Raw genomic sequence first — 26,077 nt, forward strand, 5'->3', positions numbered from 1 at the left:
TATATGAAATGAAACACTGACCTCACTGCTAGCTCCAGAGTTAATCTCAGAAGAGAGATTTTATTAGAGAAAGCAGAGCTATTGTTCTGAGCCTTTCTACAGGGCACATGTTTAAGTTTTGCATTCAAGAAATGTGGAATACTTAAAAGAGAGTTGCATTTGATAAAAACTAAAACCTGAAAAGCCTAGCTAGGTATTGTGTGTGTAGATTTATTTATTTGATTTGTTTTCCTTGGATTTCTCATCCCACCCATTCAGCATTCTTTCCCCCGTTGGAGTTTTTCCTCCCTCTCTACCAGGGAGGCTGGAACAGAGTGAGCAGCACCGCCTCACTGCAGCTCCAGAAAAAGAAAACTAAACGTGTCTATGTTCATCTCTAACCAAAGGTCTAGACTGGCCCTGCCTCCTTTGCTGGTAAGAATTTAAATAGACAGAAATGACAAGCATCTAAACAAGAAGAGCAAAAGGGAGTGGGTTTGGCTCTTGCTTCCTAGAGCGGGGACTCGCAGATTCAGCTTTCATCAAGGGGTTCTTTGAACAACTGAAGGCAAATGGATTTATGTTATCACATGTGTCACACATGATAGAACAGCCACAAGATGTCACAACACAACAAAGGACAATGAGAAGTAAAAACAGAAAGGATTGTACTGAAACCTTGAAGGTAATTTTGTTACTATGTTCTGCATAACTCAGACCCTGGCAAACACCTGGGGAAAAAGGTCTCTTTCTTAAAAATGGAAAAATCACCACCCCTTAAGCTGAGGTCTGAGAAAGATTCCACTGCTCTCCTCTATAGTTCAAGACCTTCATCAAAAAAACTAGGAAATTAAATGATCCTGAGATTTCTAAAATAAAACATGTTGAGACAGAAAATCCCTTCCATCCTCTCAAATCTTTTGCGTATATTGTGAACAGGAAGGGAGACAGCAAGACAGCAGAGGAAGGCAGGGGAACAAGAAACAGTTTTTACCATAGTGGTCATTTTTAACAACTAGAGCATCAAGACTGTAGTAAGTGTTGCTCCAGTAAAACAGCAAGCGATAAACTGTAAAACAGAAGAATATATAATGGCAAATTGATGAAGAGGTAACAGGAGATGCATTTTCTTGGAGTAACTAGGTAAGTTATCTCCTGAAGAATGATTGTTAAAGGAAGAGTTTTCAGATGGTGAGAAGGATCAAGCCTCCCCCTGCTCTTACTATTTTCCACCTAAATTGAAGAAAAAAAAATATCCTTAACAATGCAGTAATTACTGATGCCTTTTTATTTGATTTTTATTTTATCTTTTAGGAGAATGTGAATATTTGCACCGCTCTTACTATCAGATAATTTAAAAGTAGTCATATGAAATCTACATTATCTATGTAAATGTCTCTGTAAGATGCAGTGAGATGGTTCTTTTTTTGGTAACAGGCTGCACAATTGCATGCTGTACTGTTCTGGTTCAGAATGTTCCTCTTTCTCCAATTAGAGACCAGCCCCATGTTGATCACTTTATCTTTGATTTCCAATGATTTAAAAGATTGGCTTGACCTGTGATCATTAATAAACTTTGTGGTATTGTCCTGATTTAGTAAAGGAACCGCTAATATAACAAACAAGGTTATGAATCAGCCATTAATATTAAAGTCAGCTATATTTTTCCAACATTTCATGCCTCATGCAATAATGTGAAAGGGGTGTACATCACGTGCAACTCAGATGAGCTGATACAGAACAACACGGTGGTGACAACTGATCCCAAAAGAGATAAAAGATCTACTTAATCTGAAATACTCCTGAGTAGTTTGGAAAGTGAAAGTTACCTCTTGTGGGCCTAGCCCTTTCTTTCTAGTGGTATAAAGCGCTGAGAAATTATCAGGGCCATTTCAGCTCTACGGAGCTGTGCTGCAGCAGTCAGAGGCAAGAAGGCCTCCCCAGACAGCTCTCCAGTCCTCCACTGCTTGCTGTGTCTTGGCCAAGTTAATTTTACATCTCCCAGGCAAGGGCTTTCCTGCCTGGAGATTGCTCTGTTGCTTTATATCATCCTCACTGGCTAGAGGGGTATTGGGTTCATTGAAAGGAAATGTTTCTTGATAGCCATGCCGCATTTTCTCCATACATAGCTTTTAGGCCAATTTGCACACACCAGGCTACACTGCTTTCCTGCTGGTTTCTGCAGGAGAATGATTTCAAAAGAAGGATACTCATTTCATTTATCTATATGGGCATTATAATGTAATTTTGGCTAGATATGTATAGTCACATATATATATGTGTGTGTGTGTGTGTGTGTGTGTGTGTGTATAAATACATATATAAACCACCTTTCAGGTATATATTCAAGGCTCTTATTTTTCCCATCAATCAACCCGCTCTAGTTTCTGGAACATTTCACCTAAATTTTTGCTGGCTGCTTATAACTAGATACTGTTTTACCAGGAAGCAAACTACCAAACTTGTGTATTGTTCCAGCCCTGGTTTCAACACTTCTGGTACATACTTCCAGCGCCACACTGCGATGCCTCCTCACCTACAGTCCCTGGTGCCTCACCTCTCCTCTGACTCTGAAAAAGCTAGGTCACATCTACCTTCTACCATCACCTCCTAAACTCTTCTCTTTACCTTCCTCAGGATCCACTCTGTCCTTTGCAGTCAGACTCTTTCTATCACCTCTATGAATTCTGGCTTGGTTTTTTACTTTTAGACTACTTATTTTTGGCCTGTCATTTAAATTTCTTTTGAGTCATTGTTATTATCGAGCCAACATTTATAAATAGCACTATGCATTGCAGGTATGGGATAATCAAGTCCTCTGATTTTTGAGCAATTTGGTTACTAAATGATAGCAATAAAAAGCATGTAATCATCATGGGCGTTAGCCCAGGAAATGTTTCTACCATTAAAGCTTTCAGGACGTAGATGATGATTCTGGTAAAAATTTATGGCTCTTAATAATGAGTGTTATGATTTACCAGTACAACACTAAATAATGGGGTGTCATAACAGCTATGGGTAATACCTGGGGGCAATGCTTTTCAGAAAAATAGTAATCTATTAAAAGGAAGAGAAGAAAAAGCCTTTTGTGTATGTAAAGAGGTGATCTATTTTTAAAAAGTGCACAAAAATTTGTTGTGCACATTATGGCTAGCGTGATGTAAAAAGGCAGAGAAAAAGGCTGGTTAGCTTATTCTCACAGCTGCAAAATATGTGTGGAGCTGTATGGATGTATAGATGTTTTCAGCTTCCTCAAGAAAACCCTATGAACACTAGAAGCCACCTAAACTAACATGAAAGAGAATAATTTGTTATGGTAAGAAAACTTACACTCCCCTCAAAATCATATGTAGTCTTAAAAGCAGAAAGTAAAAGCATCTGCATGACTGTACACATCTACATGCAACACTGTGAACATTTATTTTAGGCAAATTTGCAGCAGCAAGAGGAATCATAACACAGGTCATAAGTACACACTGCAACAGCGCAGCCCCTGCTGAGGTGAGTGGGTGTTGTGCCTCAGTCAGGTCTGGGAGAATGGGGCTTTTCTGCTATGCTCTAGCCTCTCTGAATTCAGAGAGGGGTGCCTGTGTGTATGTATGCATATTTATACTATTCAGGGATATATACATACATAAGGGCTGTAACTTTAGTTATTTCTGGAAAGAGCACCTGAAGTCCAATGGCAGTCCCTAGCACTTAATTTAGGGTACTGCTAAGCAGAGAAATGCTTCTCACTATGGGCAGACCCAGGCAGGGCTGTGACCCTGCCTGCCCAGGACAGCAGGGACCAAAACGACTCTTGGTACTCCCACTCCTGCCATGGGGCATGACGTGCCCGTTGTGCCCGGGGACACGGCCCATGGGCAGCTCCCTGCTCTGGGAAGGGAGAGCAGGGTGGGGGACAGCCATGTCACAGTGTCACCTGCGCTGCACCAGGGCTGCTGCCACACCAGTGTCTGCTCTGCCACCAACCGCCTGTGCCGCTCTGGGGGCCCTGGCGTGACAAAGACTTACCTATGGCAGCAGCCTCCAAGGCTACTCCAGAGGAGAAAATTACCCAGAGATATAAATCTTCATAGGATTATGGCCTTTAAAGACAAGGCTAAGTTCAAGTAATTATTTTTGGGGTAATTTTTTAATTTAATTTTCTACCAGGATGCAGATTACAAAATCCATTTAAAACAGAAACTTAGCATTCTGAATTAATTAAATATGCCCTCACCAAAATAGCTGTTAAAGCACAGTTGGTTCTGCCACAAACCTCATTCTAAAATGTCTTAGGAATTGCTCATACTGGTACAATTAAACCCCCTTATTTATAAAGTAATTTCTTACTATGTTCCACTATAAACTTTTAGAGTAATTTTTTCCATTAATGAAATATCATTAAACTACTAGAAGCAGAGAGGTTTTAGAGTTAATTTTTTTAGCACACAGGATTTGCAATTTCTAAAGCAAAGTAGGAAGTGTAGCATTGTAAAAAATCTCTTTCAGAAGGGGTCTAATCTTTCCCACAGAGAAATCAATTGGGATTTCACTATTGCACTGGATAGTAGGATTTGGCCCTAAATATTTTGGATTCAATGCGAGCAAGCTTGCTTTCCTGAGCAGTCCCACGGAAGCTGCATGCATTGCCAGGATCAGACCCATAGTATGAACAGTCACTACTTAGATGTCTGCTGTTCAGAAATGACCCCTTCTGTCCTTCTATATGTATATGTGACAGACCCCTGGAACTGCTAATAAATGGGGGGAGTCCCTCTGAGGTCATGCTATTGGGAAACATCATCCAAGAGTCCACATTGAGCATTTACACAATATTCTAGAATCATTTTGGTGAGCATATCAAGTATTTCTCCAGTCAGATCCTACACTTTCACTCTTTTAATCCTCATAGCATATCAATTCCCAAAAGATTTTGGAGAAGAGAAATCTACAATCATCAAAATGTTAATTTTGACAATGACAAAGAGTACATGCATTAAAAATGCATCAGCCCTGTCATTAAGGCATTATTCAGCAAAACCATCTCACCATGCTTTACAGAAAGCAACTAGAAGAAACCCAGTATGAAGAACCATTTGCTACGCTTGTATTTACGGGTACCAGTCCAATACATACTACACAAGGTACTCAACCAAGCAAAGAGCAAACAAATCCACACCCTTTATGTGATGAAATGGGAACTCTTAATAATTTTCTAAGTCGTGACTCAATGGAAAACGTAAACTAAAAGCTCTGTAAAACCAGAGGAAGGTTTGTCATACAAACCTGGATTTTAAAATAGTGTTTTATCGCTGTTCCTGCAGCACTTGTGAATGTGGCTGTGTTACGGTGCTGAACTGACTATGATTTAGCAGCGGATCGTGTCTTTTAAAAGCATAATTTAACATTATTTCTGAGGCTGTTGAACATACTAAACTACAAGGAAAAAAATCTGCTTTCAAGTGGTATTAGAGAAACACAAGGATCAGAGTGCTAGCATCAAAGATGTGTCTAAAGAATAACAGATCCACACGTCTGTGTTACAACGAGCGCTCCACTCACTACTAAAGGCAACAGACTAAGATTGCTTTGGCAGTTGCTGGAAATTATTAAGTAGAACATCGACAGCCTTTCAATCTCTAAGCAAGAGACAGAGAGGAAGACATTCTCCATCAGCCCACCTTGCACGCTCAATGATCACCCCACGTCTGGCTTGGCCACATTAAAAATCATTCCTAGCCCCATCATAGCTGAGGTTGGGGAAGGATGCATTCAAAAAGGCTGTCTTATCACAGGACTCCTGGTCTTGCTTTAAAATGGCTTCTGATCTAATTCACTTAAGGCTGAAATCTGGTCTCACAATTATGACTTCATGGCAACAAGACCTGGGATGATATGGACATGTGGAGAGGCCTTGAATGACAAAACACAGGCACGATCACACCCTGCTCCTTTTCTCTGCCAGGACTGTGGGCAGAGGAGAAGGGCTAAAAGACCAGAACTATGAATGCTATGCCTGGATTTTCCTAAGAACAACATCTGAAAGACTGATCAGGGTTTTAACCAAATCCTGTACCCTGCTGCTGAGACTGGAGAGAAGGACAGATGCAATTTTTCTGTGTTAAAGCAATGGGGCACGTCTTGGCCAGTTATGGGAATCAACTTCCCTTAGTTGTGTCTCCCACCTGTCCAGATGCAAGTAGCATTTCAGGAGTCCTAAACTCTAGAAAAAGGGCACAAATAAGCCACCACCTGAGCTGCAGAGGGAAAAAAACCCCTCAGCTTTGGCCCTGAATGTGTGTCTCAATCTGAGGCCTCCGAAGCTGATAAACTCTGCTGGGCTGGAGCTGGTGTGAAGGTGGATTCCTAATCCTGCCCTCCCGAGGTTGCAGGGTGAGGATAAAAGAGCAACAGGGGCATTGCTCCCATTGAAAGCAAGCGGCCTCAACTGCTTCCCAGGAGCGGCCCCGCTGCATGGCCGAACCCCTCGGCAGCCGGGGAAGAGGAGTTTCCCCGGGCGTGGGGCGCTCTGGCCGTGCGGGTGTCCCTCCCCGGCCCCGCTAGCACGGGGTGCTCGGCACTCCCCGCCCGTGGGCACCCCAGCCCCGCACGGCCCGGCTGCTGCGGGCCCGGGGCCGTGCCCGCCGGCGGGGCGGCAGCCCGGGCTCTGCCGGGGGCGCGGACGGAGCCGGGGCCCTGCGGGCACCCCGTGTCCCGGTGGGAGGGAGCCCTGGCGGGCGAGGCCGGCCGCCTCGCATCCCCATCCGCGCCCCACGCCGGAGAGGGGCGAGGGGCCGCGGACGGAGCGGGCTGGGGCTGCCGACCGAGTGCCGGGGCACCGGGGCTGCCCGCACGGGGCGAGAGCCTCCCCCCGGCCCCGGAGCAGCCTAAGGAGCGCTGGCCGCCAAGGCGCAGCCCGCAGCGGCCGCGGCTCCCCCGGCCACCCTCTGCCGAGGAGCTGGGCCAGCCCTGGGCTTGCTCCCACGCACACACACACTCCGGGCACCCCCTCCGCAAGAGACAGGGCGTTCGAGCTCCCCCCGCCCGGGCAGAGACACAGAATGAAACATTGCAAAGCGTAGGAAAAGATGGAAAAGGTGCTACCTTGGCAACTAGAGGAGGTGAGGAGCCAGCTGGTGGGCTGGGGGCGGTCGCGCTGCCTGCCTGCCTGCCCGCCGCCGGTACTCTCCTCGACTACGCGTATTCTTAAGCAATAACAACGTAATCCGTATTATCCACCCAAGAATACCCGTCACCGAAGAGAGTCAGAAAGCTGCTGCTGTTGCTGCTGCTGGTGGAAGTGCTGCACCGGGACAATAAATCCATAACTATAATTCGCCTCCAGAAGAAGGAGAATCCACAAGGGTTGCCAAGCGATCTTGTCCCATATCCAGTGGACGCTGAACCTTCCCATCCTGAGGAAGCGAACGAGAGGAGTAGGCATTTAATACACACACGTACAGTCCCTCTGCTCTCCTGCTCCCTTACTGGAGCGGGCAAGAGCTTGCAGGCGAGATGAAAGGAAATAAATCAAAGTAAGGCTGACTTTACCTGGTGATTGCCTGGATTCTTTCTCTGTGCTTCTCTGGTATCCTATTCCCTAGCTGTATGCTCCATCAATTCTCTCTGGGAGCTTGCAAGAGATGTCATACGCAGCAACAGATTCCTGTAAAAGAGATGCACGGTTAAGCACACAAATATTACAAATCTGTTTGCATAGGTGGGCTTGGGAAGGCTCCGATAAAGCAGCAGACACGCCTGAGAGACTTTTCATCTGGGCTTTGGAAATGCATTTTACAAGTCCTGACTCACACTGACTCGATGTGCTACCGAGAGGAGGGAGGGCGGAAAGGAAGGCGATGGAGAGGGGGAAAAAAAATCAAAGGAAAAAAATAGCAAAGGCTCCGATCTCAGCAGAGGCACTCCTCTGTCAGGCCTCCTAGAGCCATCAAAACCTAAGGCGAAAAAGGCTTCAAAGTACAGATTGAGCGCACTCCGCTCCCCGCGTGTGCCCGAGCGGCGGAGCCGGGCGGCTGCGAGCGCCGAGCCGGGCAGGCGGCTCCGCGGCGCGGGCGGGGGCGGCGGCAGCGGCAGCGCACCTCCGCCCCGACACCTGCCGCCGCCCTGCCAAGGTTTGCAAAAGGCGAACCGGGGGAAAAAATAACAATAATAAAAGAAGTTATTTCCGAAAGGCGCCTGCGGCTCTGCCTGTCACCCGGAGCAGTTCCCTTATCAGCAGCGCTCGTGCCTGGGGGAGGCAGGAGGGGGAAGCTTTGTCTGATGATCTGCCGCGGTGATAATAAACGTTTATTGTTCGCCAACTAAATAGAAAGGATCTCTGCAACGTCATGGCACTGCACACTTCGCCTAGCGCTAAGGAACTTCTCCGTGCTATTTCACCCCGGCTCTTGATGCTGAGAACAGCTTCCGTGTGAGTGGTGGGGAGGGGGCAATGAAATTAGCACCGCACGGTCCGAACCCGCGCAGAGCAGGGGTACTCCGCACTTCTTCAGCCATGAGTAATTATGCAGCACACACAGCCCTCATTATCCACTGCACTCGGTGACTGACCAGCTTGTTGATTAGATTCCAACTGAAATTAATACAAGATGCTTGCTTTTTCTACAGATTTCTTCCTTAACATGAGCCCTTGCCTCCGTTGACGTATTACCACTATGCTTCCTATGAAAACATACGAGAAGACAGCATTTGTTTTGTATCACATACTCTTACTTGAATTTGAAAGAAATGAGAAAAACAAAGAGAGAAAGAGAAAATAAATACTTTGATAGCTACGTTACCTTAAATAATTTAAAAATTATTTCCAACACACTCTCCTCTATTTTAATCTCATTTTAGGTTTTATTTCCTGTATCCTCTAACAGAGCAAGCTTTCTAGTCGTATTCTAAATGGCAGCTGGAAAGTAAATAACAAACACTGTAATTTTTCCCCGCTGTGAAACTGAAGGCTGTAACCCCATTAGCTGGCATTGGAACTCAAATAACTGATGCAGTGGGTTTCCTTCAACTTGAACAAAAGCCGTTTGAAAAAGTGAAATGCACCGAGTCATGGCGAAAACAATCTACACTGATACCCTAGACTGATATTCTCCGAAATTGGGAGGCGCTCCACAAATGCATCGAGAATTAGGCAAAAATCCAAACTTGGCGTAGGGTTGGGGTTTTTTTGTTTGTTTGTTTTTTGGGTTTTTTTTTTTTTTTTTTTTTTTTAATATTAAAGAATGCGATTCTAGGGGAAAAGCAGCCCCGCGCGGCGCCAGCGCTGTGCTCGCTGTGTCCACCTGACACTGCCCTTCCCCTCCCCGAACAACAGCCCCCCCAGTACTCCCGCTAACACAGCGCCTACCGAAACTTCCCGTGCCCAGCCCCACCGCCCCGCACCGGCCCGGCCCGGCCCGCCGCACCCCCGCCCGCGGACCCCTCAGCACCCGCGGCCACGGACAGCGCCGAGCGCCGCTCCCGGAGCCGCCGCTGCCGCCGCCGGGCCCTGCCAGCCCCGCGCCCCTGCCCGCCCCGGCCCCGCGCTCCCGGCGGCCGCACGCCCCGGGCACGGGGGCACCGAGCCCCCGCCGCGCTGCCCGCCCGCACCTTCTCCGCGCCGTGCGGGAGGTGCCCGTGGCGGCGCGCCGCGGCACTAAATACCTTTGTTCACTGGCTCCGGAAAGCCATGTTTATCGGCGCTGCCGCTCCGCTCCGCGCAAAAAGAGCCCGGGTGCCGGAGCGCCAGCCCGGCGGGGCCGGGGAAGGGCCCCGGGGGGCACCTCCGCCTCCTCTGCCGTGCCCGCGGAGGGGGGACGCACACACAGAAGGGAGGGGATCGGATGGAGGGAATTAAAACAATTAAGCTATCAGGAGCGAAGGTCTGAGCAGAGCTCGGGCTCTCCACGAAAAGCAAATTTCAGAGGGGGGGATGTTGACCCCATCCATCAACAGAGAGGCGCGATGTCTTTCCGTGTGAGAAATTGTTCTGAATTAGGGGGCTCGCTGGTCAAAGGGGAGGGGGCACAGGGGAAAAAAAAAAGAGAGAGAGAAGAAAGAAAGAAAATATTCATGCCCACTCAAAGGGAGCCTCTTTTTAAAATTGCTAGAAGATCGCTTCTTTTGCCACCTACCCGAGTAACCACCAGAAATCCACCTCTATTGAAGCGCTTACCCTTTAAATCCAGGTTTCGAGCAGAACTCCAACTGTGTGTAAAGCCAGGGAGTCATCTGATGTGTGATGGGGAATGGGCTCCAGGCAGCAGAAAGCAGCTCTCTCTCCTGGTGCCGGATTACCATGTTAACAAACCCCGTGAAGGGACCCCGGCGCCTCTGGCTGGCCATGTCTCGTTGCTTTCACACATCGGCGGCTGCTCCTGCTTCCCATGTCCCCGGCGATCGCCTCTCAGATGAATGTGGGCTTCCAGAAAAGGAGTCGGGGGGGAGAGGAGGAAAAAAAAATCGCCTAATGCAATCAAATCGATCTGATCTACACCATCTGTCGCCTGCCACTACACACAAGCGTTAAAATAGGAAAACGGGAGACACTGACAGCTCAGGAAGGTTCTTCTGCAGAGTTCATTTTTAGCAGAGCATAATTGGGTATGGACAGCACACAGTTACCAAAGCTGCTGTTAACCATCCAGTAGAGGATCCCGAACATGCTAATGGTGGATTAATTGAGGAAGATCTGACGTGCAAGCTTCATAGTCTCTTATTCATGACTTCCCAACGGGAAAGGACCAATGCCGTGTGGGACTATGGTAACACAGAGTCAAAGAGCTGCTAAGAAAATGGCTCTGTGTTCATAGCACCTCTCTCTGATAACAAACATATGTCGACCAGAACCGTTTAGCAGGATGGGGAAAATGAAATTTTCTTAGCCGAGGTTAGCAATTCCCATCGCTTGCACTCAAAGACAAGTGAAAAATGGACTGCGGGTTTAAGGCGCTTTCAAGTGCTGGTCTCAGGCTTTGCAGCCAGTGAAAGCAGACGGATCCTGCTCAGACGTGGGGTTAAACCCCAAATTCCTTACTTCTTACTGTCACCAAAGCTCATCCTTAGCAAAGCTCTAAACAAGTAGCTCTGCTAATTTCATCAGGAATGATGCAAGGTCGAGTTAATGCCAGGAACCCTTTTGACTTTTTCCAGCAGGAATAGGGCTTGGGCAAGACATTTCCGATCACTGAAATTTGACATAATCTCAGATAAATATGATTGGGGGGGGGGGGGGGAGGGGGCGGCGAGTTGGGAAGAGTATGCATGCAGACCTGCAATCACCCCTGCTGCCAACACTCCAATTTGGTCGCGTTTTCTAGTCTTCCCTGAATTACGAGGTTATAGAGCCTTATGTGTAATTATTAAAGCCATGTATGTATACAAGCCACAGACGCCTACGGCAGCCGCATCTACACGCACCGACGGGGAGACAAAGTGAGCTCTTTTCCACTCCCTGATGCATCCATTACCAGCGGGGAGGAGGACTACTAGGGCAGGCGGAGGCGAGTTCCCATCCGCCCGCCCCGAGCGGAGGCTGCGGGCCGGGCCGGAGCTGTCCGCCCGCCGGTGCTGAACGGGGCCCGGCCCCGCACACAATGGCCCCGCTCCGCCGCGCCGGGCGCCTGCCGCCTCCTCCCACAAAGTCTGCGCGGTCGCCCTGACAATCGCTACAACAATTAGGAAAGTTCCCCTTCGTTTCCATCTTTGCTGTCTGAGTCGCAAAGAATAATAACGCAAAAAATACGAATCCAAGCAGCTGAATGTAAACGTTCCGGTAAACAATTATCATTTGGGGTAATTGTGGAGTCAACCCCATGGTTTTCCTGGAAGTTTGTGTTAATATCTTTAAAGAAGTCTAACAGTTATGAATTAAGATTAGCCTTAAAAACGTAGCCTAAAGACAAACCAAACACTTTACCCGATCTTTTGTTTCAATATACATTAATTAAGCACTGCTGCCTACCTACACAGCATTCTCGGGTCCCGGCCGCGGCGCCGAGCCAGCGAGCCCCGCTGCCTTTGTTGGCATTTGCGTCCAACTATTGCCCTCTGCAGGTCAAGTCCCAGCCGCGGCGAGCGCTCCGCCGCTGTCGAGCGCTCCGCGGACGGAGTCGCCGGGCTCGGCACCCCCGGCCCCTCTCCGAAAAAGATCCAACTTTCGTTGGGTTTGGTTCTTCACCATGAGGGCTCAGACGTGTTTTCTTTAGAAGGGGCTACGAGTGGGGAGAGCCGGCACCAGCACTGCTCAGGCCGCCCTCAGCCTCCATTCCAACCCTGGCCAGGAGATGAGAAGACTGAACAAGGCGAGGTGCCGCTCTGAAGACGTGTCGTTTCCTTTCTCCCCTTGTCTGCATAAGACTACGGCAAGCTTCCTAGGCAAACCCTGCCCTTCCCCTGGGTTTGCAGAAAAAGCAGGAAGAACCCAGGACCAAACAGGATTGAGCGGGTGGCGACACTCGGGATCCCCCCGACTTCTCTAGTCGGACAACTTTTCTTCGGGCACAACTTCAGAGTTTGCTTCTCTCACTCCCGATCCCAGTGAGACCTCACGGGAAGCCAGGCGGGCTGCGGCGGCGGCTGCGAGGGGGCAGCCCGGCAGCAGCCCCTCCCTCCCTCCGCCCCAGCCCCTCAACCCAAAGGGATGCTGCTTCCTGCTGCTGCGGGGACAGCGGGAACTTTGGGCACCGCCCGGTGCCGCTCCGGCAGTCACGCTCTGCCGTGCCTCCGCACGCATCGGCTCCGCTTACACGGTAACGAACAGAATGCTGTACCAGAGAATAAAACCCCAACCAGCACAGTGTTACGGCGTTGGGGTTTTGCTACTTATAATTCAGTGCCTAATAAAAGGTGGCCGCTCCCTTTCTTTTTCCCATCACACCTACACACGGGTTTGTAAGGACCCGCTCCATTACCCTCTCTCCGCTTGCTGCCCGGGGTTAACACTGCACACGGGCTTCGGCACAGACCGCCTGCCCCCGCGGGCTGCCTGCGCCGCGCTGCCGCCTATCACCCTTCGCATATGACGGTGTTTTCCCGGAGCCGCAGCGAGGCGGGGAGGGCGGCTGGGCTGCGGCCAGGCGGCGGCCCCGGTCCCTGCCGCAGGCGGCCCGGGGAGGGGCAGCGGCCGCGCACCCCGCGCTGCCGCAGAGGCGGACACGCGCCGGCCTTTTGTCTCCCGGCAGCCGCCGCCCATCCCGGCCGGGTGCTGCCGCTCCGCCCGTCCCGCTTTCCCGGGCCCGAGCCGCGCCGGGCGGAAGCTGCGCGGGGGCGTTCCGGGCCCGGCCGGCGCGTCCCGCACCAGCGGAGCCGCGGCAGCGCCGCCGCTGTGGCGGGGGCCGCGGGCGGGCGGGGGGAGGGCGCTGCCGGGTGTGCCGGTGCCCGCGGAGCGGGGCCGGGCCGCCCCCGGGCTCAGCCCGCCTGCGCGGAGCGGGGCGGAGCGGCGGGGACCCCTGCTGGCCGCGCACGGGGCCGCAGCCGGGCCGGGCCGGGCCCGCCCGAGGAGCGCCCGCCGCGCCCGGCCCCGCCCGAGGAGCGCCCGCCGCGCCCGGCCCCGCCCGAGGCCATGTCCCCACGCGGGGTGACGGCCGGGGACGAGGGTGTGGGCACAGGCAGGGCAGGGAAAGGAGGGGAACCGGGTCAGCCCCCCCTTCCCGTGGCAGCACAACGAGGGTGCGGGGCCGCGCCAGCATCTGCGCTCTCCTGTTCCAGCAGCAGGAGCGGTCGCCTGCCCTCGGGAAGGAAGGCACTGCCAGCAGGCTCTCGGCAGCCGTCCCCTCCAGAGGGCTGCACCGTGGGGGTAGGGTCCAGCCTCTGCACAGAGGCTTCAGCCGTTCGAGAGGAACGCTGCCCTGCCATTTGCCCCTGCTCGCCCCTGCCACCACCCCGCTCTCCCATCCTCAGCAGCCAACACGAGGAGTTCCTTGTTCAATGTTACTTTGACCTGTTCCAGGTCTGCTCCTGCATCAGCTCTTGAGAGCAGGGAAGGATTACCTGGAAATGTTGAATAACATCTCAAGTGCGAGGCTGGTGAGATAATCAGGGAATTGAAGAGATTCTGAACTGAGGAGCCTAAAAAACAAAACACACATGATGGAATTTGAGACAGAAGTAGCCAGTCACAATGTTTTTCCAGAACACCACCTGATCCTGGTGGTGTCCTGGCTTTTTCCTGGGGACACTGGACTCGCCTGGACTGATAGTCTGGTTCTCTGGTTTTCTCAGGCATGATACCCAGTTCACAAACTGATTGAGATCCATTTGAAAGCCCTTACTTTCTCCCTACCATTACCCTTGGAAAACTGTTCCTGAATCTCATAACTTGGTTTAAGATTTCCAGGCTGTGTTTATTAGGGGCCCGTTTATATCCATTTGTTCGGATGCCAATTTTGTCCTTGAACTTAATTAGTTCTGATATTTACTCCCCTCACAGTGTACTAATATTCCTTCTCATCATTTCTTTTGTTTAAATCAAGCTTTTCGGTCTTGTCTCATAAGATAGAATCTTCATTTCCCTGATTATACTCATATCCTAGCAACTTATAAAAACTGGGTCATGACCAACACCCAGAAATTACAGTTTTCAAAAGGGTTCATTATTCTATCCATTTTCAGTTTGACCAAGACACAAGTAGGGAGAATGATTAGCATAAGGTCAGACAAACCACAATTCTCCTGACTTCAAGTTCTTTTGTAATCTATCAGGGACATGAGTTCTGAAAGGCTTGTGGTTTATAACTTGGCATTACATCAATGCACATTTATATACCTATATATCATTTCCTGGAGGGGAAGAATGGCCTTGTAGTTAAGAGGGTACATTAGAAATCTGGAGACGTGGCTTCGAATGCCAGGTCTGCCATAGGCAACAGAGGTAACTTTAGCTAGTCCTTTAGTCTTCTGCCACATTTCACCACTTTTAAAATGGGAACAGCAATCTTCCTATTCTTGCCTCTTTTTCTTTTCCATGTACTCACTTGCACCTTAAGGTCTCAGACCAAGCACCTCCTTTCTAGGTACTGCTGGTGCCTGGCACTTTGAAGTTGAAATGTTTCTGTAACTCTTAACCAGCAGTCAAAAATAGACAATACTCTTAAAAAGTCTTTAGGCTCTAAGGGTCTATCAGAAAAACTTTTAGTATCCCTGCTAGGGACTGGAATTCCAGAGGTCCTCAGCCCACTGATTACATTAAAAACACTCTCTGTCATTAAACTAAGCCCAGGGACCAGCAGTAAAGCCAGAGACATTTCACTGAAAATCTGCGTCCTGGCTTCTGGTTTGCAAGTCTCTGCATGGTTGAAAACCAAGTCAAACCTTTTTATTATTACTATCATTATCATTAACTAATTAATTTAAACATAGGTGCAATTTAATGCATTTTCTTCAACATTTTTCAAATCAGAAGGCAATTTTTAACAGCTAATACTGTGAAAAAACAGAACTAGCTCGGGAAGCCCCAACAGCCCCATAGCTGGAGTGGTTCTGGTAGCAACAAATGCTATCATTACTCTTCCCCAGCAATCCAAGTACGGAAGGTTGAGACTGAGCACAGAAACAGAGAGCACTCTGTTGAGCTGAGGTGAAGCAATAATATTTATGGGAGTAATTATCACAGAGAAAAACTGGAAAAATATGATTACAGCAAATTGTAACTCGCTCAGATATGTTCTTCGTTGTTAGAAATAGCTCAGCTGAGACCAAACCAATATGAACAACAGACTGGGAGTGTCAGACACTGATTCTCTGGAGGCTGATACCATCAGACCCTCTGAGCAGAACATGATCCAGCTTTAACATATTAGAGAGATTGGTGTCAGCAGCCTGCATCTCTTCCCAGCCATTGTACTCACTTCAAGAATCCTAACAAAATGTGAGCTGCTGGGCTCCCCGCTGGAAAAGCTGACCTGGAGATGCTGTCCCTACAGACCACTGGCAAGAGAGGCATCTGTCTCTCAGAGCTGGGCAGTTCCCCTCCACAGCAGTTGTGGCTGCTGAGTGCTGCTGAGCCGCCTGCAGAAGATGCTCAGGTTTCACAGTGCAGCCGTGTAGGTGAGCAGGGTGACACGGCCACACTCAACACCCACCTCTGGGGGCACTGCTGGCACTGCCTTCCCATTCGGTTCCTTTCTGGGCTTCAGCTGCTCTGTTTGACAAATGTGTGAAACCCTCAGAGAGCTTCTCTGTGGGTGCAGCCGTGGACTCGCCTCAGCATGTGGGGAGTGAGGAGCACCCTGGCCAGGGGGTGGGTTCTGCTGGAGGAACTACAACTGCCCCAAACCCGTAATAGGGTGTTGAGTCTCAAAGGCCTTAGAGGAAATGAACTATAACGCTTGGAGGCTTGTGTTGAAGGAGAGGATATAGCTAAGAAAAGGAACCTTCAGAAGCTGTGCTGCTCTGCAGCATTCTGTGAGGCCTGTGTGTAGAAGGGTCTGAACACAACTTGTGCAGACAGACTTTGCACTTTCATATTCACTTGAAGTCCTGGCTTAATGCAAGTCATCTGCACCATTGTAAATGTCTTGCCAGGCAATTATACTTGGGGAGGGACTTTCACCACACTTTCATAGTTGAGTATTTTACAGATTTCATCTAATATCTTGCAACCGATGTTTAGAAATTTTTAGAAGCAATAACCAATATTGTGTAAAAACAAAAAATATCACTTAGTCAATTGTTAAATGTACCTACCCCATGGACCAGATGCATCAAAGTTCTTAAGGTGTCTTGAGAGCTCTGTAGGTGTTATTGCTGCTCTCGATCTGTGAGAAGAATAAAAAATGCTATTTACCTTTTAATTAAAAAATACCTTGCAAATTAAAGACATGCTCTTGCACATCAAAATTCAGTTAGCATCCATTTTTATTGTGCAGACTATGGCTCTCCAACAACCTATTGAGCCCACAGACATCTGAACACTCACTGCTGCTTCCCTTTTCCCCTACATTTTGGGCATGTGTTAGATTTTGTCATATCCAAGGGGGAAAAATTCTGTAACTAACTGCTAATACTTAAGCAGATCTCCTGCTTAATATTCTTTCTGCTTACAAATCCCTCTAAATATATTGGTGTGTCCTGACAAAGGCAGAGGAGCAGTTTTGGACACTTGTGTGACATACGTCTTACTATCTTACGTAGAAAATTTGACAGTGAATGACAGAACACCTTAGAGGGATCTAAGAAGATGATAAAGGCAACAGCTTTCACATGAATACAGAGTCTAGTTCCTAACAGTTACAAGCTTTTTTTACATGCATCCTTGTAATTTGACATTTATAATTCACTGTAGTGCTGAATCTCTGTCATTTTCTCACCGTCAGGTTCTCTATACGTGGATGTACATGTCCTTTCTAATTAGTATACCTATTTGAACATTTAATCTCATCCCTCAACCTTATTATGCAGTTGCATATTGATCTGTTATGTATCAACAAATGATTTCGGTATAACATATACAGTTCTATGTTGCTTCCCTCTCAGAACAGGTGTCTGTATCTTCTCTTTTCCTGGCTGCAAACCCATTTTGTAAAAAAAAAGCACAGTAATTCACAATGGATTTAATAACGGGTAAAAATAAATATCCTGCAATCCTGCAGAGAAACATTAACCCTTGAGATTATATATATGCACACACAGAGAGTGAATATTTACTGTGCATAGCATCTTCCTCATAGCGAGCACCTAAGACCTTTTCCTAGGCATTGATGCCTTTGCAACACTGATAAACATTAGACCTATTTTATCCTTGGAGAAGCAGTACAGAAATATTGCAGAACTTGCTCAAGGTAAGCAGAGAAAACAGCGAGACAGCTGCAGACAGAGCAAGCCCTGAGGTCTCAGCTCCTGACCTGAAGCCCACTGGAAAACACAATCAATATGAAAATCAGGTTGCATCTGCAGGCCCCCGTTGCAGGACTGACCTTTCACTGCTCACTCATCATTTTGCATTAGTAACTTGGGTGGTGCCATGCCATCGCCTGATATTCCTGTTTATTAGTTAACTTAGTTGAGATTTAATTCAATTGAAATGAAACCTTCTCCGTGTCATGTTAAAACTGGCAATGGAGGACACACCTTTTGTTAACAGTCATACTGACACTGAAGTCAAATAAAGGATTTATTTTAATGTTTTAAATGCTATGGCTTTGTATTTGAAATAGGGGATATTCAAGTGGTTGTACTGCTTAGAGCACAGAATTAAAACTTCCCTTGTACTGGTATTTAAAAAGATATCTTAGGGAAGAATTCAAAGCAAACTTATTACAGCTTTCAGCTGAAGCCGAAAAAAATGTGTTTTACACAAATACTGAAAACCATTTTAAATGCTGTTAATGTAACTTGTGGTTTTGACAGATAACAGGTTTACATTGAAAAGAAAACAAAAGCCAGTAGCAGATCAGAAGATCTCACCCATATAGTTTAGAAGAGTACATAGTGGGGATAAAGACTATTTTAAAGAAAAAGAGAGCAGGCACATGGATGTCAGTCTGTTGTTCATACTGCTCAGTGAAAGAGCTGGGAATGTTACAAGCAACCAGCTCTGTCCTAACAGCCTCAGACTGGGAACCCAGGGCAGATCCTGCACTGCCTCCTCTAAAGGTTTAGTCATGCAGTGTTTTCAAGGGGAAAGGAAATCTGCTCAGGACATTACTTTCACTAATATTGATCTTTACTTCTGCTGATGCATAAAGCAGATGTAAGCAGCACAAGAAAGATTTTGTTCGTGTACTTTTTTTTTTCCTTGGGCCTAACTATTGATCTGCAAAGTTCCACTTGGTTTTCACAAGTATAATACAAGAAATGGAAGAAACTAAGTTTGTTTTTGCAGCTCTCTAGTCTGAGCATCTTTTTCAAATGACCTTGATAGTGCTGGTTGGCAGTTTACCTCTTTATATGGCTTTAAGTGTCTTCTAAAATACAGTCCTAGTAGCACCTAATAAAAAAATTATTCTTATGAAGAGATGCCCTGGAAAATATAAATAGCATCAAATAGCATCTAAATATTCCTAAATATAAAATGGAAAGCAAGTGATTAATTTATTCATTTTAAATTCAGAAGAAAATATATGCATCCTATTTTATATTTATACTCTCACTGTGCTTATGTACATATATATATATGTTAATCTTTAAGAATCATACTAGAAATCTCTTCTCTCCTTTAATATCTGACTTGGGAAAAATTCTTATTCAATTGGTGAAGATTTTCAGTAAGTAGAAAATGATTAAGGATTTTAGAATAGGTTGCCTGGGTCAGAAGTGTCTTTGGAAACAAGACAAGTCTGTGAATTTTTAGGATTTTTTCCACAGCAGCTGAATATGAATTGGAGGGCTTCCAAATCCAAGAAGAACAATGCATTGCCACAGCCTTACTCACAGAACACCATGGAATAGCCCCAAAGAAACAGCCAGAAACACTATAGCTTCATTGCAAAAGTTTGTGCAGCTTAAAAAGTAGGGTAAAAAGTTTTACCATGAATGTGAATATGTTTTCCTTTGAAGATAATGTTTTTTTGATAAAGAGTTTTGTTGGCCCCAAGTCCCTGTTTTGCTGACTTTTTTGCTTGGTCAGGCTTCCTATTGCCATTTCTGAGATCTGGGAGTGTGAATCTCCACTTCCAGCATCCTTAAATGCAGAGTTCTTCCAGCATTTTGTAAGCCTAAACCAGGTCACGCAACAAAATTACCTCGAGTTCTGCTTTGTGGCAGAGAATCTGTGCTTTGCCCTGAGGCAGGTGAGCTGCCCCCCGGGGATCAAAGAGCCAGGCTTCTCTGAGCCCATGCCTTAGCTTAGGTCTGCAGTAAAATCAAGTGCACTTTGTACTTGTGAACATTTACATACAGTATACAAAACGTGTTGCAAGAGAAAGCTCAGAAGTGTGAGCCAATGTATCATTCTCTTTCATATATCTCTCCTATTTTCTCATCCTATTACTTCAGATCAGCTCTAATCTCATATCTAAACAGTCAGTCCAAAGGGAAAGTGCCTATTTACAGGCTGGATTAAGAGCTTTAACAAAAGGCAAGGCAGAAAGCCATTCATTTACCATATAAGAAAAAGAATGCCTTTGTATTTTATCCCTTGCCAGCATCTTCCAAACCTTTTCTTTGTGTTGCTCCCCTTCCAAACAGAAAGTAGATTGGGAAGTTCCTGTCTTGCAGAATGGATCAAGAAAAGGAAAAAACCATATTGTTCAACTTTCCCTTTTTGCCTCTAATAGGTTTACTTTTGGGAAGTACCCCTCAGGGCTCCTGCATGTGCGTTCAGCTGAAACCCCACACTGCTGCCTTGTTAGACCTTTTCCCAAAATTTTCCTGAAGAAGCAAGCATTTGGAAGAGAAAAAGAATGGAAGATGAGGGAAGTCTGAGTGTTCCTCAGCCAACCCAAGGAGCAGTCCCTATCCAGAGCACAGGTGAAGGGAGGAGATGCCCCAGGCACTGGTGGAGGGGACAGGCAGTGGGCAGAGAAGCACATGGCACAGCAAGGGCTGCAGCAAGAGGGAACAAAGCAGGTGCAGTCATGAGGGGATAACACAGCACATGGAGTGAGCGTGGAGGGGAGCAGGGAGCCTCTTCTTTCAGGCGGCCACCACACACCACATCCTGCCAGGGCCTCCTCAAACAAGCACTGCAAGAGAGGAGTGAAAAAGGATTGCCCCATATTGGATTATTTATCTTGGGGGACATGCTAAGATAGAAAACAATCAAGGGCTATAGTTTAGGATAATCAAAACTTTCAATTTTTGAGATATCTAAATGTTCACTTTAATTTCTTTTTCAATCTGTTTGCTATAGCACTTTTTGAAACAAAAGTAATAATTTCCAAATAGCTGAAGTTGAACATTTGTAATTATTCATGAAAACAAAAACCCTATTATTTTTTAATAAAAAAGAATCAAACTTTCTTGATAAAACAGAAGTCAGAAGTAAGAAAGGATGACCTTAAAAAAATTCCCAATGATACACCTGAATGGAGAAAAACTGAAGGTGGGTAGAGCAGAGTGGAGCCAGAGGCAAAGCATTACTTTCTGAATCTTTACTTAGGCTCATACCCCCAGCCTGGCTCAGATTTGTAAGGTTTAACCTGGGTGAGCTTATAAACTCAAAGTTCCCATCAACTTTTACTCCTTGCAACTTCTCCAAGCCTGCCTGCAGCTTTGCTGAGCTGCACCAGAGTCTCCACTCTGCAGCCCCAGACACCGTCTGGGCATAGGGGCCCTTTGGCAGCACAGCCCTGGCAGGCCCTGCACCCCCTCATCTTTTGTACATCCTCTGTGTCTCCTTACAGCTCCCTTTCTCAACCCAAGCACTTCTCTCTTCACCTTCTGGTAAAATTCCTCTGCTCCAAACTCCACCTTGACAGGCAGACTCAGGCAAAGTAATTCCCTGCCTAATGGCTCTTCAGTGTGTGTATTAACCCAAATCACCTGCCTGAGCCACCCAAGGTGAATGATCCCTCATTACCTCTGCTCTGGGAGATGGATAACACCATCCTGAAAGCTCAGGGTGGGTTTCATCTCTACAGACAGTTCTGTGATAAAACAATTAATCATGTCAACCAGCATTTTTCATTAGAACATCAGTGTGGGCAGTGTATTTTTAATAGCGTTCATTTCTCATCAGTGCCTGTTTGGTTCATCTTACCTTCTCACAATTAACTGAATTACCAGTTTCAGAGACTGAAGGGAATTTCTTCCATGTTCTTCCATTTTTCCTCAATTCATCACAACATTGGCAGGGATTCTTGAGGCATTTTGTTCTTATCTGTAATATGACACGTCAGCAAACTTTATTTACGAGAATCCCTACCCTAGCATGTGGATACTGACCTTGTTGCCACCTAATCTCTTTTAATGGCTTGTTACTGTTGTGGCATTTGATCTCTTGCTCTTTATCTCGTTTGCTAGGAGGCTCAGAGGTGTGTTGGAGGCCCATGGTATAAGGTGTGGTGTACAGCACATACTCAGTAGAACACACTTGACTGCAGCAGGAAGGAACTGGCTCAGATGGCCAAAATGATCTCTTCCCAAAACTTCCCAAGCACCTCTTCCATCTTCCACTCGAGCTGATGCAACACCTCTGGCTTATTCCAGTAGGAGATATACCAATCCAATATAATGGCTCATTCCAGTGGGAGTTGTACCAATCCAGGATTAAGGCACATCCTTCCTTCTTTCTTCCAATTATGCATGAAGAGGCACACAACCAATGGGAGCTCCATCCCCAGAAACAATAAGAGAAATCCATCATTTTACTGTGCTTTCCCCTCTCAACACACGCAGCTTTTCTTTTGCCTTTCTTAAATCACTTGCCTTTTTGCAAAACAAGAGGACTCATCACAGCTTTTAAGTGGTCACAGGCACTGCAATAAATACAAGGTAGTGCATTCCACATTAAATCACCATTAGAGTGAGGAATGAATACAATCTACCCAACAAATACTTTATTGTAAAAATTATTAAAATTCATAGCTTAGAGGTGTGAATGCTTCTTTAAGAAAGGTACTTATGTTATCCCCAAAATAGCACCAGTATCATGTGATGTTCCAGTTGCTATGGTTACCACAAATTTGTTATTTAATAGCAAAGAAAATAGATGCACAAAACATGCTAATTATAACTGGTACAAATTTTTCTAAATGTTTTATATGAATATGCATGCATGTTTTATGCATAAGGAATAGGAATGCCCTTTTTCAAATAATTCTTCAAGTTTTTAGAAGCATTTTAGTAACTGGCAGGGAAGTACATTGTGTGGCTCTCAGCAGCAAAGAAAAAAGAGTCTGAAAAATTGAAGATGGGCACTTTGTCTAAAACCATGCAGTTTTGTATTCAAATAGCAGAAGAATCCTAAAAAAATGCAAGAGGTTTAAATTTGTTGAACCTTGTACTTTCCCAACTGAATTTGCTTTGTTTCTTCTTCATGGCAAAGAGATTGAAGTGCCTGAGAAACAGTTGCAGGACCATTGGAAGTGAAGTTGCATTTTATGAAATTGTAATGTTAATATAACCCTGATACAGAAACCAAAGCGCTCCAGTCACTGCCAGAATCAATACTGCTCGATACAACTACAGCCTGGCTCTGCCTGCAGCTCCTGGGCTCCCACCTGTGTGCAGCAGTGCACTGGCTCCCTGGCCGTCCTGCTGCTCCTGGCTCCCAGCAGGATGCACCTCAGTGTGCCCCACTGCTGCAGGCTCCTGCTGCAGGGCCCGGGGACTCTGTGTGGGCTGCGAGCTCAGGTGGCACTTGGCAGAAGCACAGGCTGTGAGCACAGCGTGGAGAGATGCTGCTATGGACATGTATCTATTGCAAGGAGAAGTACATGGGCTGGCTTTTGTTGTGCAGAGGAGAGATGGAAGGGATATGCATGCAAACAGATCTGGTATAATTCCCCTTTTCCTTCCTGTTCACCAGGTGCTCCCAGAGGTAAGTCTGAGGGACAAATGCATGCAGTACTTTAAGCGCTGGAACTGTAAAACTCACCAGCCTGGCAGGGTCCTGGGGAGGAGCAAGAGAAATCTCATTCCTTTCTTTGGGTAGTCTGTGGCCGTGGTGAAAAGACTCTCCAGCCTGAAGTAAACAAAGCTATGATTGTGAGTGGTGGGAAGAAAGTAACTGGCTCCTGGCTGGTGCAGGAAAGCTGCCGGCAGGGCTGGCAGCGGCCCCATGTGCAGAGCCAGATGTTACTCAGGGCTCCGCTGGGTCAGTGCCTCACCACTCACCCAAATTCCCACCTCTTCCCAGAGAGAGGAGGGTGCTGCCATGCCTTTGGGGCAGCAGTATCATATGGCAGACTGCCACACTCAGGGGTCATTGCTGAAAATGTCACCACTGTCACTTGAAATCAAGCCCTCTCCTCTCACAGAGGTTTATCTCTTCCCTTACCAGGCCGCACCAGCCGTGGGCAGAATTAAAGTTGTGTGCACGCATTGTGCTGCCAAATGGCCGTACTTAACGGCACCCACACCAAAGGCACTTACTGGTGCTGCTGGCTGCTCCCTTTCACACCCAGAGCACATGCTAGCTGGCTGCTCTATTTCAGATGTTGCAGTGTCAGTGATACCGACTGAAAAATCTTCTCTGTGGCTTGCTGTCATGCCGTGATTGATATCAGCTGTAACAAGAAAAAATGTTATGGCACTGTAATTCTGCTTGATGCAAGCTAGTCTTTGATCTTTACCATTTTGCAAAGATTATAATACACGCTTAGCTTGATAAATAATACCCTTTCACCAGAGTCATGTAAAGTGGAAGAAAAATTGGCAACTAAACTTTTGAAACTTCTCTGGTGCAGGTGTTGATGTTTTCAAAGCAAAAGGTTAAATAATAGGATAAAACCCCACTTGCCTGCTTATAAGCAGATGTGACTAGTAAGAACTTACTAGGCCAGCCCTTTTGGGCTGGTTTCTGTGCTTGCATGTGCATCATAGCAGCAGCAGGTTGCCAGCTCCTGGCAGAGGCACTGCAGCCAGGAGAGCAGTGAGGGAGCTGGGGGCTGCTGGGCCAGCTGTGACTCCCAGCCTCACACAGAAGCAGAGGGGATTATTCACTCTGGAATATTCTCTGCAGAGAAATTTGCCCAGAGACATTCAGAGCTGGGGGACCCACACAAATAACAATGCTCACTCAATCAATCTGGGTGTGGAATGGACCCTCAGACAGGGATGGAGTCTCAGCTTTTCCAGCCCCCAAGGAGAAGCAACAGACAGCATATGACATCCCTAACATATTTTCTTCAAATTAGAGCTTTTTAGGTGAGTTGGGATTTAGGTTTCCAAGTCCCTTTCTAAAGATTCTAAATGGTAGTGGGTTTTTTCCTGCTTTTTAATTTGAATGATTATTTGGATGTGGCAAAAATTAGCAAACCCCAGCACCATAGCCATGAGAAAGTGTTCTCATCAGGTAATCATTTATTAAAATATTTTAACCAGCTGGTATGAATATGATTGTCAGTGGAAAATGACAGGGAAATATGTGCTCCCATCTGCACTACTAAGCCAGGAAACATTCCAATGTAGGAGTTTTTCTTCATTATCATTGCTCTTCCATACCCAGAACAGTGCACCTGAGCATGAGCCCTCCATTGGGGGGGACTTGGGATGGGAGCAGGAGCCTGAAAGGGGAGATGCAGCCCCAGGCACTGGTCTGCCTTGTGGCTTTGCACTGCTCTGGGCTGCTCACCTCACACGGCCTGGGGGCCAGTGCAGTTTTATTTCACCCAGAGGTGGACAGCCCTCCACGCAAACCTATTTACAGCTGAGCTCAGATTTCTGGCAGGGGTTTGCCAGGCCTGTCTCAAAGGAATGGGCACGTTGGCAGTGGGATTTAGCATCCAATGGTACTCTGCCAAATCCATGAAAGATTTTGCATGGCAAGAACAGGGTGTAACTCCAAGGCCATGATTATTTTCCATGTAAATGTCTGTTTCAGTTTGTGCTTAAATGATTATCTGTCATTGATTTGTGTGCCTAACTACAACTGCTTCAAGCTGTTTTCAATTATTCTGTTCTCAATACGATGCGATCCCAAGGATTAGCCATACCGAGTGCCACAAACCACCTTGCAGCAACAGAGTCATAAACTGAAGAGGATAGAAAGGATTTTAATAGGAGATTAAAAGGAAGAAGTGACTCACTGGATGAGAGAAAAGAGGGAGTGCGCAGGCTTTGACTGCAGGAGAGCTGCTTTGTGATGCCTCTGAGTGCACTGAGGACCCCAGGTTAATATAATAATTCTTCTTTCCTTATCACGCAGGTCTCGGGTAATGATTTCATAATTAGGGGTGTACTTAAAAACAGGTTTTAAATGAAGCATGTGTTCTGTCTTTGCACTAAGAGGAGGTGGCTAGTTGCAGGGTAACATTGCACACAGCTTGCTTCCTTGCCTGCTGAATTCTCTGCAAATTTTATGCTTCTTTTTCTGTCTTTCTAATTGAAAACCTGTACTTTTGGGGAGAAACTGTGGTTCTCCTTGGCAGTTTTCTCTTACACCAGGATTGATATTTTAAGAGTAAACAACATCCATCTACACCAAATCCTGTGTCCTCTGGAGAGGGTAACCTGCACTCTCCCAGACCTAGGACCCAGGTGATACACAACACTGCTGCCAACAGCTGCT

General features: G+C 46.9%; 1 protein-coding gene across 1 annotated transcript in view; it reads right to left on the reverse strand.

The window, feature by feature from the left end:
• LOC102071098 (uncharacterized) overlaps window positions 1-13,821 on the reverse strand; it is a 31,687-nt gene extending 17,866 nt beyond the window's left edge. Inside the window, exons 1-4 of the mRNA XM_074545522.1 lie at window positions 13,632-13,821; window positions 12,879-13,383; window positions 7,519-7,633; window positions 7,072-7,382 (exon numbers count right to left, since the gene is read on the reverse strand). Of these exons, the coding sequence (XP_074401623.1) occupies window positions 7,561-7,633; window positions 12,879-13,383; window positions 13,632-13,821 (768 nt within the window). The 3' untranslated portion in view covers window positions 7,072-7,382; window positions 7,519-7,560. The remainder of the gene's footprint in view (window positions 1-7,071; window positions 7,383-7,518; window positions 7,634-12,878; window positions 13,384-13,631) is intronic.
• Window positions 13,822-26,077: the final 12,256 nt, after the last annotated feature.

The sequence above is a fragment of the Zonotrichia albicollis genome, chromosome 8 (assembly GCF_047830755.1).
Source record: "Zonotrichia albicollis isolate bZonAlb1 chromosome 8, bZonAlb1.hap1, whole genome shotgun sequence".
Taxonomy (NCBI): Eukaryota; Metazoa; Chordata; class Aves; order Passeriformes; family Passerellidae; genus Zonotrichia; species Zonotrichia albicollis.